The sequence below is a fragment of the Mchenga conophoros genome, linkage group LG16 (genome assembly GCF_057382185.1).
Source record: "Mchenga conophoros isolate Kocher_MC1m ecotype Shallow Benthic linkage group LG16, M_conophoros_male_GT1.1, whole genome shotgun sequence".
Lineage (NCBI taxonomy): Eukaryota > Metazoa > Chordata > Actinopteri > Cichliformes > Cichlidae > Mchenga > Mchenga conophoros.
This window is the reverse complement of record NC_140541.1, coordinates 27,232,249-27,247,467: the sequence shown is the minus strand read 5'-3', so window position 1 is coordinate 27,247,467 and position 15,219 is coordinate 27,232,249. Positions and strand designations below refer to the sequence as shown.

Below are 15,219 nucleotides of genomic sequence, written 5' to 3'. Positions count from 1 at the left end.
TTGAGGTTGTGGACAGGTGTCTTTTATACTGATAACAAGTTCAAACAGGTGCCATTAATACAGGTAACAAGTGGAGGACAGAGGAGCCTCTTACAGAAGTTAGTTACAGGTCTAGTTACAGGTCTGTGAGAGCGAGAAATCTTGCTTGTTTGTAGGTCACCAAATACTTATTTTCCACCATAATTTGCAAAGTTCTTTAAAAAAATCAGTGAATGTGAATTTGTGGATTTTTTCCCCCCTAATTTTGTCTCACACAGTTGAGGTATACATATGATGAAAATTGCAGGGCTCTCTCATCTTTTTAAGTGGGAGAGCTTGCACAGTTGGTGGCTGACTAAATACTTTTTGTCCTACTGTACATTGCAGAGCAATATCCTATAAACATACAAGTTTGCATCCAGATATGCTTTTCATTTTTAAGGAAAAATTTGGAAAAAGAAAAAGCTCACTTTGAGATTGTGGGCTGTGTAGATTAAAAAGGGTAATTTTACTGATTTTATAATTACATGGAAAAAGTATAAAAAAGTGAATGTACTTTAGAAGCATTTTTGTTCTTGCCCACTGTGATGATTAATAATTTCACCACATCACTACGTATCCATCTGGGTTTAGTACACAAACAAACTGTAGTAGTTTATATGCAAATTATTTCTGCAATGAATGTTCAGTGATTAAGCCATTTACTCTGTTTGTTATGCATCATTTATATGAATAGAATGTGTCTAATGCAGCAGCTCTAAAATAAAAACCTCTTTTGTGTCAAGTTTGTCTGTAAGCTGCTTTTGCAAGATCTCGTTTGAATTATGTGGACATTTTGGAAGCTGGAGTTGCTGTTACTGCTCAGTTACATTGCATGAGTTAAACACAGGCGTGGGAAAATAGTAGAAATATCTGTGTTTCTATGCTTGGATGTGCTATTGTCCTAGTTTTGACTATTACTGTGGCAACTTAGTGATTAATTTCAATACATCATGTCATATCATGTCACACACAAACATTTTTTATTTTTTGGGACAGTCAAATAATTCTAAGAACAAAGAAAACATTCACAACTGCAGACAAATAGAGGCTTATGTAATTCAAATAAGTACTGATCTTGTTTTTCTTAACTTACAGGTGCAACAAAAGGGCCTGTCGCACTTGGCTTTCTCTATTCTTCTGACAATCTCTACGTCAGTCTTTTGATAGTGGGAGAGAAGATAGTTTCTCTGGATCCAGCCTGACTCCTATTCCAAAGTTCCATCCCACCTAATCAGGTAATGACTCCGCCGTATGTGTAAACAAACATAATGCCAGACTTGGTAGCTGGTTTTTTTTGCTGATTTTTAAATTGGGCCCAAATGATTAGAAAAAAATAGTATGCAGAGAAAGATATGCGTGCAGTAAGGCCCAGGCTCCTGGTTCTGTTCTGGAACTGTCAAAATCATTGCTGTCGGTATGATAATGATTAAAAAGTAAATTGTTACTTTGAAACAACTCACCAAATCTAAACGAATTAAGCCAAAACCAGCCAAACCTCATCTACTATCGTGCTAAGCCTGTTCAGAATCAAATTCATCTATTCAAACATACAAGATGAATAACTGTCAAAAAGAGGAAAAAGAAACATTTACAACAAGAGAGAGCTGGAGAGAAAGAATGCCTGTTACCTCCACAGATGAAATGGCTGTGTGGGTGGATGTACATGTGAGTGCAGGCTGCTAGGAGCTATGAGTGGGAAGTGGGTACTGAGTGGGAAGAGAAGAGCTGCTTTAGTGAGACAATCAGCACCAAGACCCACTGAAAAGCAGTCACGCTTTCATGGCTTTTCTTTGTTTTCCGTGTTCCAGGTAGTGAGGTTGGCTATGGATGATTGGTAAAAGTGTCTGTCTGTATAGAGCATGTTTGTATGTATCGAGGTCAGCTGATGGTGTGTCCCATTATTTCTCACATAATCATGATGTCGTTTTATAGAAGACTCCATAGAAACAGGATAAAATAGACTCACTGGACAAAAAAAATATTGTTTAAAAGTGACAGTAAGCCTCAAGAACTCATGTAAATGGACCTGCTGCTTTATTTTGGTTTCGGCTGGTTTATGCCACAATATGATTCACATATATTGTGTAAACAACAAAAACAAAATGCTTATGTGCACGTATGATAGGCACTATTTTGGAGTATTTCTAGTGGAAAGGGACACTGCATATGTATACATATTCACTTTTTATATATTGCGCATTTAAGCATTTGTATCCAGTAGTAATGACAACATTGTTGTTGTTTATATAGAGAAGTATTATTTCATGCTGTTCAACATGTTTTTTTTGCTCGTGCGCCAAAAATCACAAATCACAAAAATCCTCAGATGTAAAGTCTTTGCTGCAGCATTTAGTCTGCACCTACAAAAGCCTACAAAACGTCAGGTGCTGTAATAAGGTCTTAAAAACCTGATAAAGCTGATATAAGATAGGTCTCTTTTTAGGTTTTAGAAAAAAGGCATTATTAAGAAGAAAAAAACCCACAGTGCTGATGAATTTTAACATTTTGGTTTCTTCTGTGAGTTTTCTACAACTTTTACAACAATTATTCCCCAAATCTGAAAGTACTACCTTGATGCATTTTTATGCATAATTAGAAGCTTTTACTTAGGAAACTGAATAAAACTGTGTTACCCATGCTAAAGTATAGCCAGCTGTGTGACTGCCAAGTGTACTCTGCCATATAAAATACTTCTAAAGGTACAGTTATACACTCTTGGAAAGCTGAGAGTTAGATGAGAGGATTCACCAGTTGCCAGTTTGTCTGAAGACTGAAAAACCCGGAAACAGCTACGTTTGCTCAAGTGGTGACCTGCAGTTACCGTATTCCTTTGAAGAGCTACTTGACGCTGGCTTCAAAAGTTAGCCAGTCTCGACAGACTTTAAGGTTAAATTGCCTAGCTTCATTCATGAAATTCAAATGTTTGTAATATGATACAAAAACAGTTTTAGATTTTTTTTTGAGGACTTGATTTTAAGTGTAGATACTTTATATTGACAAGTGTGCCAACATATGTAACTGCATCCTGTACTGTCCACTAGGATTCACCTAGTGCACCTATTTCAGCTGTATTTGTGGTATTGGTGCTCTTTGGTGGATGTTGCTGCAGATGGCTGACCCTCCCTGAGCCCTTTAACAGGTTTCTTCCTGTTAAAGGGAGTTTTTCCTTCCCTCTGTTGCCAAGTGCTTCCTCACAGTGGGTCATCTGATTGTTGGGGTATCCTCTGTATTATTCTAGCGTCTTACAATATAAAGCCCCTTGAGGGGACTGTTGTTGTGATTTGGCACTATGTAAATAAAATTGAATCAAATTGAATTCTAATTATCGGGTCAATAAAATTTATCGATGCAGCTTGCTATTATTAGCTAATAACCTAGCGTTTTATATTCCTGAATCCCAGAATCAAGACTGCAAATGACATGACAGCTAAACCAGAAGCATCAAAATATGGGGTTCACAATCCAGCGGGCAATCTTTCAACAAAAAAGTTATATCTCATCTGTCAAGTATCAAAACTCCTGTTTTATGGAGTTATGAGTGGGAGCAGTTTCCAAGGATTTACTGGTCGTAGCCAAGAAGTAATCTGGCACATAACCCCCTACCAATGAATTGCTATTGTGATAAGTTTTGTTATATATATATATATATATATATATATATATATATATATATATATATATATATATATATATATATATATATATATATATATATATTTATTTATTTATTTATTTATTTATTTATTTATTAGGGGTAGTGTCCCTTTCAACTGACTTGCTGTAAAAAAATGCTAGTTTTATATTATATTGATTTCCCCTCATATCAGACTATTTGTTGAACAACTATGTGTATGATCTCGTTCTCTAATAACTGCGCGCTTAACACGTCTACTCGCATTCGACCTTGAACATGCAACATAAAAGAGCGCACATACTTAGGGACACAAGAGCTTGAATCCCTAGCCTCTCTTGCTCTCAGGCTTCTGCAGCTAGATGGCCCTCAGAGGAGAGCCCTGCAATGCAGCATCTGTGTGACTCACACATGCACGGACACGCACGCACGCGCGCGCACACACACACACACACACACAGCGAGATGGCAGCATGTAAAAGTGCTCAGATTGTAGGAGGGAAATGAGGTGGTAGAGAGAGCACAGTGAGGAGAAAGATGAAGCCTGATGAAAGGTGGAGGAGAATGAGTAGGAGGAACATTGAGTGTAGGAGGTGGAGGAAGGTGAACAGGAAGAAAAATAACAGGTAGGAAGAAAATTTCTAAGTGGAAGGATGATAAGAAACCAGACAAAAGAAGAAGAAGCAGATAAGAGCCATGGAAATGACAAATGGACTATTTAATTAGCTCGACGATTACATTGTCTGGAATGAATCTTTATGGCTGATGTGTTCATAGAGAGTTCATCACTCTCACTTCATCTATTTAAGCTGGACTCACATTGTGATTCACACTTGGAGAATAATTGTCTTGAAACAAATGAAAATAAACTAGAATATTTCCACAGCTTCCAAGTTTATCTTCAACATGCTTCTGATTGGTGCATTAGATTTTGCTTTAACTAATTGCTGTTTTCATAGTCAAGCATTATTATACAGGAACAGCCTATAATTAGTGTTGAAACTACTCATAATTTGCTGAGCAAAGATAATTCATATTAGTTTATAAAAACTCCCAAATAATAAATACATAACAATACTCAGCAGTAATCCCATTAGTAGTTTTGAACTCACCAAGCACTATTTTTATAGTGGGCAGGTGATAGTGGAGAAGGACAGGAGCAGAGCCTTTCAGCCTCTGGGAGAACATGCAGTTTCACTTTACTGAGCTCTTTTTGCAATGTCACAAGTGACAGATGCATTTAAGTATGAATTACAATTCAAAAATGATGTTATTCCTCTGAACGGATTATATTTATGTTTTACCCACACAGCACGCTTACTCTTTTGAGGCCGTGAGGATGCCCGTATGGAGCAAGTTTTGAATCAAGAATGTGTATTTGTGTTTTGACTCTCAGTTATAATAATGTGCGCAGTAGGCTATAGTTTTCTTTTCTCTGCCTGTCTTGTATTGATTGTGCCTCACAAGACAAATATGCATAGAAAATGTGACAGTGACTGTTAATTATTATTAATATGCCCTATAGCAGGAGACTGGAGCCCAGATCTCCAACACTGTAGCATAGTGAAAGTCAGTCAGACACTGTTTAAACTGTACTCCTTTACAGTGTAACTGTGCATGTTTCTGTGAATGTGAATTATGCGTTTCTTTATTATTATTTTTTTCCATGTAGGAAGCAAATAAAAACAGGCTCCAGGCTTTGAATCCTCTGACTTTATAATGATTGGCTTTTATTGTCAGCAGAAACAGCAGTTAATAACTCAAGAAGGCAACCCCAATATTTGCTTTACTTACATGGCACCCACTATCCCTCCTCTGAATAACCTCTTTCCCGAAAAACAGTTTTTAAATTAGATGGGGGAGTCAGGGGAGGAAAAGTACCAAGAATGGTTTATTCTGAGGACACACAGAGGAAAATTGCCCCCTTTCAAGCTTTCTGATTTAAAAAATGTAAAACAACCCACTGCTTTCCAGTAATACTTTAGCTAGAGCTCTGTGCATAAACAGCTCAAGATATTTACTGGATTAATTTCAACATCTCACATCAGTGGTGTTGTGGAAAAAGCAGCTTGTCACTGTTGATTCATTCCTTTTTAATAATCATTAGACGTAGGTGAAGGGAGCAGAGAGGAGTAAAATATCGCCCTCAAAATTGCTTTGAGGCTGAATAACAATGTCAGCGCGTGGAAGGCTGAAACAGGAGATGTAATACGCCTTAGTTTGACATTATGAAGTAGATATCAATTATGGATGTGCAGTGAAAAAAAGTCTAGATATGAATAAAAAACTGCAGATATACATAGTGCTGTCAAGAGATTAAAAAAAATAGAGATTAATTAATTATGATTTTTAATTAATTGATCTAATTAATCTCTTTTTTAATCTCACCTAAAAATAGCTGAGGAAAGCCCTCAACTTATTGTGGCAGACCAAAAGACTGATATAACAAAGAAAGTGACTTTATAAAGTCATTTATTGTTTAACAAACGTTAAACAGATGCAACCATTTACATACTGTTGTATTCTTTTGTAAAATAAGTGGAAAAATAAATACAAATAAAATCAAATAAATTAAGTGCTGCAAGTTAGCACATCAGAGTTGCTCTTTTCTGAGCAATACAGCACTGAAATTCCTCTGCTTCAGATAATGAAAAATAAAACTGACATTGCAGTGCTGCAAGTTAGCACATCAAAGTATTCTTCCATCACAAAAAAAAGTGCTGAACATCAAGCAATCTATTCTAGTAGGCTACAAATGACACAGCAGCTATGCTGACCACATGTGTCTCATTTCTTCTTCCTCAGCCAGTCGCTAAGACACACCAGCCTGGTAACATTTTCTGGAAGCAAGGCTGCCCTTTTCTTTTGCACTATGTGGCCTGCAAGGCTAAAGAGTCTCTCGCAGGGTACAGAGGTAGCTGGGGAGGCCAGGTACTTTTGTGCTAGGACTGACAGCTTTTCATAGACTCCTGAGTGAGCATACCACCACTGCAGGGGACAGTCATCAATACTGATGCTGGGTTCTGCTCTGTAGCGCTGCAGCTCTCCAGACTCAATTCCATCTTCTGAGTCAGAGTCAGACCCCAGAAGGAGTTCGCTCCTCCTCTTCTTCTGAGCTGGTCCATCATCCTCTGTGGAGGGCTGGAGACTATCTGCTCTTCTGGGCTCTGCTGCCTGGAGCATATTCTCCAGAATGGTCCACACCTGAATGAATGAATGAATGAATGAATGAATGAATGAATGAATGATTGTGATTAAAACTAAGTGCTTTTTTTTAATTTTATTTAATCTTGTAAAGAACTTTGTGTTCCATATAATAAATAAAAGTTTGATTTGATAATGAATTGGACTCATTAGTCCAGCTTAACCTTATTGTCCTACCTGTTCCCTCTTTTCTCTTGGAAGACATTTCAAATCCTTAAACCGTGGATCCAATGCTGTGGCCACCTCGAACCATATCTCGTTGCCATTAGCTCGTCGTGCTGCCAGATCCTTCTGGAAGGCATTCTTGAACTTCACCACGTAGGCAGGATCATCATCAGTAATGTCCATGACACGGTACAGATGGCGAAAAGCAGGCAGCACTACAGAGCAAGAGACGTAGGCCTCACCACCCAGCAGCTCTGTCACATACCTGCAGAGGTGGAGAGGTTTGCTAAATAAACCTAGCTGGATTCATTTAAATCAAAGTGTAACTGATTTCCAATTTAATTGTCCTTAAAAGTTCCTTGTTATGTTCATTAATTTTGATTTTACACATGTAACAGTAGTTTATATAATTAAAATGGGAAGGTGTTTATTTGAACTTACTTGCATGGTTCAAGCAGGAGCTCCAGCCTCTGCAGTTTCGCCCACTCAGCTTCGGTTGGCAAGACCAACCTGTGGTTCTGTTGGTCCAACGTAGCCTGGACAGCCTCTCGGTTACATAGGAGGCGTGAGACCATTGCGAGAGTCGAGTTCCACCTGGTGGGTACATCCTGTATAAGTTGATCGCTCTTCTTTCCGAGTGCTACTTGTTGTTGGTTAAGTTCTGTGGTACTCGCAGGGCTTTGTTTAAAATGACCAACAATCTTGCGGCACTTTGCCAGTACACCGACAAAACCACTGCTATCGAGACATACCGTGATGGTCCTCTGGAGAATGTGAGCATTGCAGGCGATGTGCTCATATGGAAGTGCTCTCATAGCAGCCAGCATGTTTGCTGCGCTGTCTGTGCCAATGGTGGATATCTTGTTTTCAATACCCCAGTCATTTGCTACCTTGAGGAACTGTTCGGCGCATTTATCAGCAAAGTGCCTGGTTTCTGTTCTCATGACGGTCAGTGCAAATGAGTTGAGGTTCCACTCACTATCAATAAAGTGTCCAGTCACCCCAAAATAGCTGTGGTTGCCAGCTGAGGTCCAGTGATCTCCGGTTATAGCAACACAGTTGGGAGAATCCTCCGCCAAAATCTCAAGTTTGTTTTTCTTTTCGCCGTCGTACATTTTGCTGATTTTGGTCGTTACTGTAGTCCTGCACGGCGGCTTGTATGACGGGTCATTGGACGCAATTTGCAACACCTCTGTCAATCCTTCGTCCTCTACTATATTTATCGGCCTACAGTTCATCGCTATCCACTTGGCAATAACATTAGTCAGCCTGTCGGTCGCAGACTTGCTCATACGAGGGGTATTCTCTAGTTTTGTTTGGCGAAAAGCTTTGCTCTGGCTTGCTATATTGCTAACGTCTTCACTGCTAGCTGTTGCTGCACTCGCGGCTGGGTGCTTTGCGTTGAGGTGATAGGCCAAACTTGAGCTGCTTCGGTGGTAAGCAAACTCCTTCTTACACTCTAGGCAGACCACTTTACCTTTGTCAATGGTGCCGTCGGGGCGTTTATGAAATACAAATTTCCCGTTCATTGGGCCAACAACTCTCAGATGCGCCTCCATATCCACACTGTAAGCTAATCACCACTTCTCACCTTGACCTCACGACGTGACTCCACCCCCAACAAGTCAAGCACAAGGAGCCCAGCACATAAAAACGGATTTTATAACATAGCAACTCTCATACAAAATCAATGACGTCAAGAGATTAAAAATTAGATTAACGAGATTAAAAAACATAACGCGCTAAATAGCATTGTAATTAATTAATCGCAATTAACGCGATAATTTGAACACCCCTAGATATACACATTGTGCATGTTTACAGATTACATAACGACCACTTTGATGGTTTTGTTTTGATTTCTGTCTGAATATCCTTGTTGCTAGTGTTTTCCTTTAAAATATTAACACTGCTGTGATATATATGCTCACTTAGTTTATAGCTGGCACCTAGGTGACAACACATCTCGCAGGTGATCTGAAGTAAAAAATTACTTTCTATAGGATAAGCAAAACGATGTTATGGAACGGCTGTGTGCAGGCAGGAAAAGGACCCAAAGTGCAGACTCCGGAGACAGACGTGAACTCAAAACAGCTTTAATGCTGAACTCAAAAAAGGTAACAAAACTGAGACTCCAAAAAACAAACTCAGGCAAACAGACAGAACACACAGCATAGTAAACAGTAGATCGCGACACGAACAAACTGAAACACAGGGCTTAAATACACAGAGGGAGCAATCAGGGAATGGTTAACAGGAGGGAAACACAGCTGGGGCAAATCAGGCCTAACGAGACAAAGGAAGCATAGCCAGACGCATTTACATGAGACAAGGACTTTCAAAGTAAAACAGGAAACATAACACAGACTGAACTTACAGACACAGACTCGCAGGCAGGCACTACAACAGAGGGAACAGAGATGTGGGACCAGGGCAGACACAGAGACATAAACCATAAGATAGAACTCTAACAAAGAAACCAAAGACTAGAAAGGATGAATAATATGATAAACTCAAAACCCTGGGTCAACGACCCAGGCATCCTAACAAACGATGCAGTACTGAAAAAAATAAAAATCTGCATTTATGATGGTGTGAGGTTTCTGTTTACAAATACATCAGAACATGATTTCAAATGTGGCTGTCACCTTCAACCTTTTATATAAGGATCACTCTGAATGCTTGTGAAAATTGTCTTAAATGTTACAGTGTAATGACAGAAAAGCCAAGTTCATTTTTGTTTGTCTACAAAAAGATCTTTTCTAATGTTTAAAAAAATGTCGACCAATGCTTGTTTGAGTATTAATATTACAACAAAGAACTAAGGCAACGTTTATAACACAGAAATAGGAAAAATGTACTATAAATTAATTAATGGATGTAGTGTTTGGGTTATTTTATAGACTCTTGAAACCATAAACTGTTTTTGCCTAACAGGCTACAAAATACTATATAGTAACATGAAAGTGCTGCAAGCTACCATCCTAACTATCCACTTGCAGCATTGCCCTGCTCTGCTTGTCTGTTCACTATTTAACTCCATTCTTCTCCAGGGCAGAGAGAGTGCCTATCAGGAACAACCAGCCCACTGGCAAAGTGCCACAGGCTTTTTGCCAAGTGCAACAGACCTACTGTCTACTAAGACACCCAGCGTCTAACTCTATCATATCACAATCATACCAGAGTTGGTATTTTAACTGAGCATAGCATTAATTAGTATTTTTTGTAATGTAATTTTTTTATGCATTCCGTTTGATCTTATCTTCTTAATACCTGCTAAACCTCCAACCAGTATTTTGTTTTGTTTTATAATATTGAGTGAATACAAATGGTGTTAACTAGAATTAGTGAGACACTGAAATTAAGAAGAAAGATGGAGTTTCACATTAGGTGTGGTAATATTTTATAATTTCCCCATTTGTTTTATTTGGAGTTTAACCCAGAAGGTGGTGCTGTTTTATTTATACAGCATGCATTGTGCAAAAGTATGCAGAGCACACTTATTGCTACCATCATCATCAACAGCTCAACAGACCTCCAAAGAAGGCAGGGCAAATGTCCCTTGTTCTCTTGTGAACCACCACTGACACCATGCGCCTGGCCACCAGTCAGTTGTATCTGGAAAATTGCCACTGAGCTGAATGTGACCTTCATCATCAAACAGACAGTATGTAGACATGGCATGAGGACAGCAGTCTCATTTCTGAATTTTATGACTCTTTTAATATTGTAATGGAGTCTTGTACGGGGACACAGTGAGTGAACAAGCAACAGAAGAGAGAGTGACAGTAAAGGTGCTGTCCTAAATATACTGTGGCTTTTGGACCGAGACAGAGAGAGCATTTATGTAAAGCAGTTGGTGGTGAGGTGTTCTTTGTCGTGGTTTCATTCACACTGGTGTTTCCTTCAGAGGTGACTCATGCAAAGCTCCATTGACTCCTGACTGATCCATTTAGGCTGCAAAGGCTTTACAGCAATCCTATATTCTCTTCTTTTCCAGAATATTCTTTGGTTCTCTTTATTATAACCACCTCTGTGCTCTGTCTATAGTATTCCTTCTCAACATTATTTGTGGTCCTCCTGAGAACCAGCCTGCTCATGTGTGTCCTCTGTAATGGACATTTGTTTTTGGTCTATATCTTTTGACCTGTTTAAGCTACCCCACTAAGTCCTGATTTGCAAATAGAGGACATCCTGGGCTTTCCATTGATATCTCATGTGTTTGGGTGTGCTCTTTTAGCTCAAAAAAAAGTAGGAAATCACAAAAAAAAGTTCAATGGGAAGATTCTTAGTTCCTCAGTTTTCAAGAGGATATTCACACAGTGCTAACAGTTCATCTCAACTATCCCTTGATCAACACCACTGAATGTTATAAATTTGTAACCAAATGTTAAGATTTCCAATCATAAAATAGTGTAGCTATGCTGGTGGCAACACACCTCTTTGGTACAAACTTAAATACCTTACTAGCTATTGCATCGCAGAGATGTGCATGATCCCAAGAGGCTAAAGCCAGTTGCTGTTACCACCGTACCCCTGTATTAGTCCATAAAATAAACTGCAGGCTGAGCGCACACAGTGACAAACAGACAATCTGACAAAGACCAAAAGAAGGGCAGGAGTATAAATGCACACAAGATAATTAGGGGAAGTGGATGCAGGCACAGGTAAACACAAGCAGGGAAATAACTCAAACTGAGGCACAAGACAGAAATTGACAGAGTAAAACAAGGATTAATAAACAGAGAAACTTGACGAGGGGAACCCAAGGGAAAGTATAATGTGCAAGGGGCTAGACTCAGATAACAGCCTCCATAAATACTAAAGAGTACCTAGTACCTAAGAGTAAACCTGGACCACAGTATACCCCCAAAATGGGACAGTCAGTAGCATGGAAGTGGATAAATTAATACAGCATTACTAGACACAAAAGTAATAGGAACAGAACTCAACAGGCCAACAACTCAAAACCCTGTGTCCAAGACCCAAGACTGTGACAAAGGCAGCTTTGGACATAAGCATAGTTTTTATTAATAAGCAGTTATTAAGCCTAAATGACACATACATTATTTGTAACAGTATGCAGTGCTTTACAAATGTATTAGATCACCAGTCATAAAAAGAAGAAACTACAAATATTTCCAAAACCTGTCAAAATCCTAAACGTTAAATCTATATTGTTATTTATTCTTTAAAAAATAATTATGTGCATTTATGTTTCGTACGTTTTGTAAAACCACGGATTAGAACAATAAATTCAGTTAAAGACCTTATTAATACTGGTGGATTAATCATTACAGATACAGAAAAGTTCTTTTGAGTATGTTAGCAATAATGTAGCAGCTGAGGAATAAACCTTTTAAATTGGCTAATAAATTTGTTAAGCATTGATTATTTATGTTATGCAAATATTTACATTATTTGCAATGACATTTGTGTTTATTAGAGCAGGGCGATATGACCAAAAATATTTATCACGATATACGTTTGAAAAAGTGCGATAACTATATAACTGACGATATAATTGACACGAGACAAAATACTTTACAACTCCTCAACTTCATTAGTGCAAAAAACCCCATCAATGTATTTTCACTTAAACAAGCAGCTGTTTTTTATGTGCATTAAAGCTATATAAAAATTTAACAGTGCAAATGCAAATTCCTTGCTGACAGTTTAACCAAAAGGCATTTCCAGTGGAAATTGGCCGACATATCCTCAGCATAACCATGTATAATATCCACAAAACTTAAAAAGAGGTTAAACACACACAATATGGTAATATTATGTTGAAGCACAGTACGTATCACTCCGCGAGGCTCCTGCTTACGATAGCCGTAATGCTCCGACAATCCATCAAGCGGTGCGGCTTCGTTGTTTAGCAAAGTCGTACTAAAACATTTGACAGATTTTCGAGCGCCGTGTACATAAAATCATTTCGAGGTCAGTAAACACAACCAGAATTCATACATAAGGCCCATTGGATTATAAGGGGCACTGTCGATTTTCAGAAAAATCAAAGGATTGATTTTAAGTGTGCCGTATTTTCCAAATAACACGGTAATAACGACGGCCCGCTAGCATGCTCTACCAAAAATAGTGCTTTGTTGTGTATCTGACGGACGAAAGCTAAACCAGTTCCACACCACTGACGTTGCAGCATTTTTACAAACCAATTCTGGTTCATGTGTTTCATTTAACGATCCGCTTTCGCTCTTCTCATTCTGCGTCGCCACCATGTGTGTATGTAAACATAGGTACTGCGCATGCGCGTTTTACCCATATTCTATCGCAATATTTCATTTTCCTATCGTTGCCCAAAATTACACCGGTATTACCGTGAACGGTATGATATAGCCCAGCCTTAGTGTTTATTATCCATCTTAACAAAAAATATGGACATGTTGTATTTTAAGTCTTTTCATACATCCTTTGTATGGGAATCACTCTTCTGTTTTCCATTTATTATATTCTGTTCCACTCTATTCTGTTCTCCTGTTTGGTTGACAGTGAGTAGTAGTATTTAATGTACTGTGAATGTAGTACCTAGTGCTCACTGTAGCAGTACCTTGGTCTTCGGCTGTAGTTATTGACTCCCGTTTTCTCGAGCTGACTTCACTTCACTCTCTGGCTCTCTGAGGACCGCAGAGCTAAATGACAAATTGCTTCTTCACACACACCCTTATGCACAACTGCACAGGCTGCCCTGTAAATGCTACCATCAACAGCCCTTCTGCAAAGATCACCAATTCCCTTTCAGAGTATTTCACAATTTTCTTTCTTCTCACTGAGCCCTTTGTTTACCTCTCTCTTTGTCCTTCAAGCTCAGATTCAACTCAGTGTACTTGTTCCACTATTGTGAGATGTAAATAACCTCAACTGAGCATAAAAAAACTGTATATACCAAATAAAAATAGTAATAATAACAGCTCAGTGTAATGATTTTGTACTACTTTGAGCCCATTTATCTCTCCTGGCCAGGTAGTTAAATCCTTGACTTTCACTCCTTGTCTCTGACTGTCCCGGCTTTAGGTGATAATAAGAACTGATCAATAGTTTCAGCCTGTCGCTTCTACTTGATCCTTCTCTTTCCTGATCTGATCAATGTTATCCACTCACTATGAGATATTTCTATGTTAGTCATTGAATTTTAAAAGGCACTGGTCATAATATTTAGGAGTTTAAACATAAATGCATTCAATAACAAAGCAATGTTGGTTATTTTAACATGAAAAAGACATGTAAATACTGAATCATAGCCCTACGTAACATGGTATTAGCACTTAACGTTTAGATAAGTCCTAAAATGTTCACACCATGCTGATCAGCTATCATGCTTCCATTAAAAGTATTGGAAAGATGACACACTTTTTGTTTCTGGAACATTTGCCATTGGATTTTCACATAATAGAAGCCAGTATGTTGTAGTGAAGCTGATTCAAACTATTTGTTAGATGTTGGGCTGAATCTTGTCAGATTGATCAGAACCCACCTCTAAACCCTGCAGCCCAGCACGACTCACCGAAAATCCAAGGTCTTCTCTGTTCATTTTCAGCCAGTTGTGTTTTCTGTCTGAGCCGCTGGCTGCATGAGTCATTACACACAAACACACAAATCAATAGGGTTTCATCCAGTGGTTGTCATATGCCAGACAGCATCCAAGGACAGTATTTCACATAACCACCTACACACAAACTCACAGCTGCACTTTCAAAACTGTTGAGTTGAGCTGCAGCAGTGATCATAACATACAAAAAAGAGATTTGCAAATGTGACTGATGTAACATGTCCTAGAGCCTCCTCTGGTCCCTACACTCTTCATTTTCCTTAATGCTGCCATGCTAAAATTGCAGTTAATAACAGAGACATGCTGCGTTCTGACCATTCCTCATCTTTGCTCCTCCCTCTTCCTTCTCTTCCTGTCTGTATCCCAGAAGGAGAGACCCCAACCCTTGCTAAACCTCTTCGGCTGCTAGCTAGCATCAGCATGGCAGACAGTCGACAGCCAGAAGACGGTACCCCTCAGTGGGACCCATCAGCGGGGCAGGAGCCTGGTGGCACCCATGGAGCCAATGGCTACTCCTCCTCAGCCTACAGGACCTGCCAGCCTGGTGGGACCCATGTGGCCACAGCCCCCTATTCTGCCAGGGAGAACGGCTTCAACGGTGAACTAACTGGAGCTCACGCTATAACTGCAG

The 15,219-nt window shown here is 39.0% G+C and overlaps 2 protein-coding genes across 4 annotated transcripts in view; one reads left to right on the top strand and one right to left on the bottom strand.

The window, feature by feature from the left end:
- Positions 1–15,219, top strand: part of map2 (microtubule-associated protein 2) — a 102,209-nt gene that overhangs the window by 42,252 nt on the left and 44,738 nt on the right. For all 3 annotated transcript variants that reach the window (XM_085248386.1, XM_085248385.1, XM_085248384.1), the window contains exons 3-4: positions 1,117–1,256; positions 14,956–15,219. In XM_085248386.1, the coding sequence (XP_085104512.1) occupies positions 15,009–15,219 (211 nt within the window). In that variant the 5' untranslated portion in view covers positions 1,117–1,256; positions 14,956–15,008. The remainder of the gene's footprint in view (positions 1–1,116; positions 1,257–14,955) is intronic.
- Positions 6,108–8,803, bottom strand: LOC146556963 (E3 SUMO-protein ligase ZBED1-like). Its single transcript, XM_085248390.1, has 3 exons — positions 7,463–8,803; positions 7,034–7,286; positions 6,108–6,856 (listed from the first exon to the last, which is right to left on the bottom strand). The coding sequence occupies exons 1-3, from the start codon at positions 8,578–8,580 to the stop codon at positions 6,440–6,442; spliced, it is 1,788 nt and encodes a 595-aa protein (XP_085104516.1). The 5' UTR covers positions 8,581–8,803; the 3' UTR covers positions 6,108–6,439.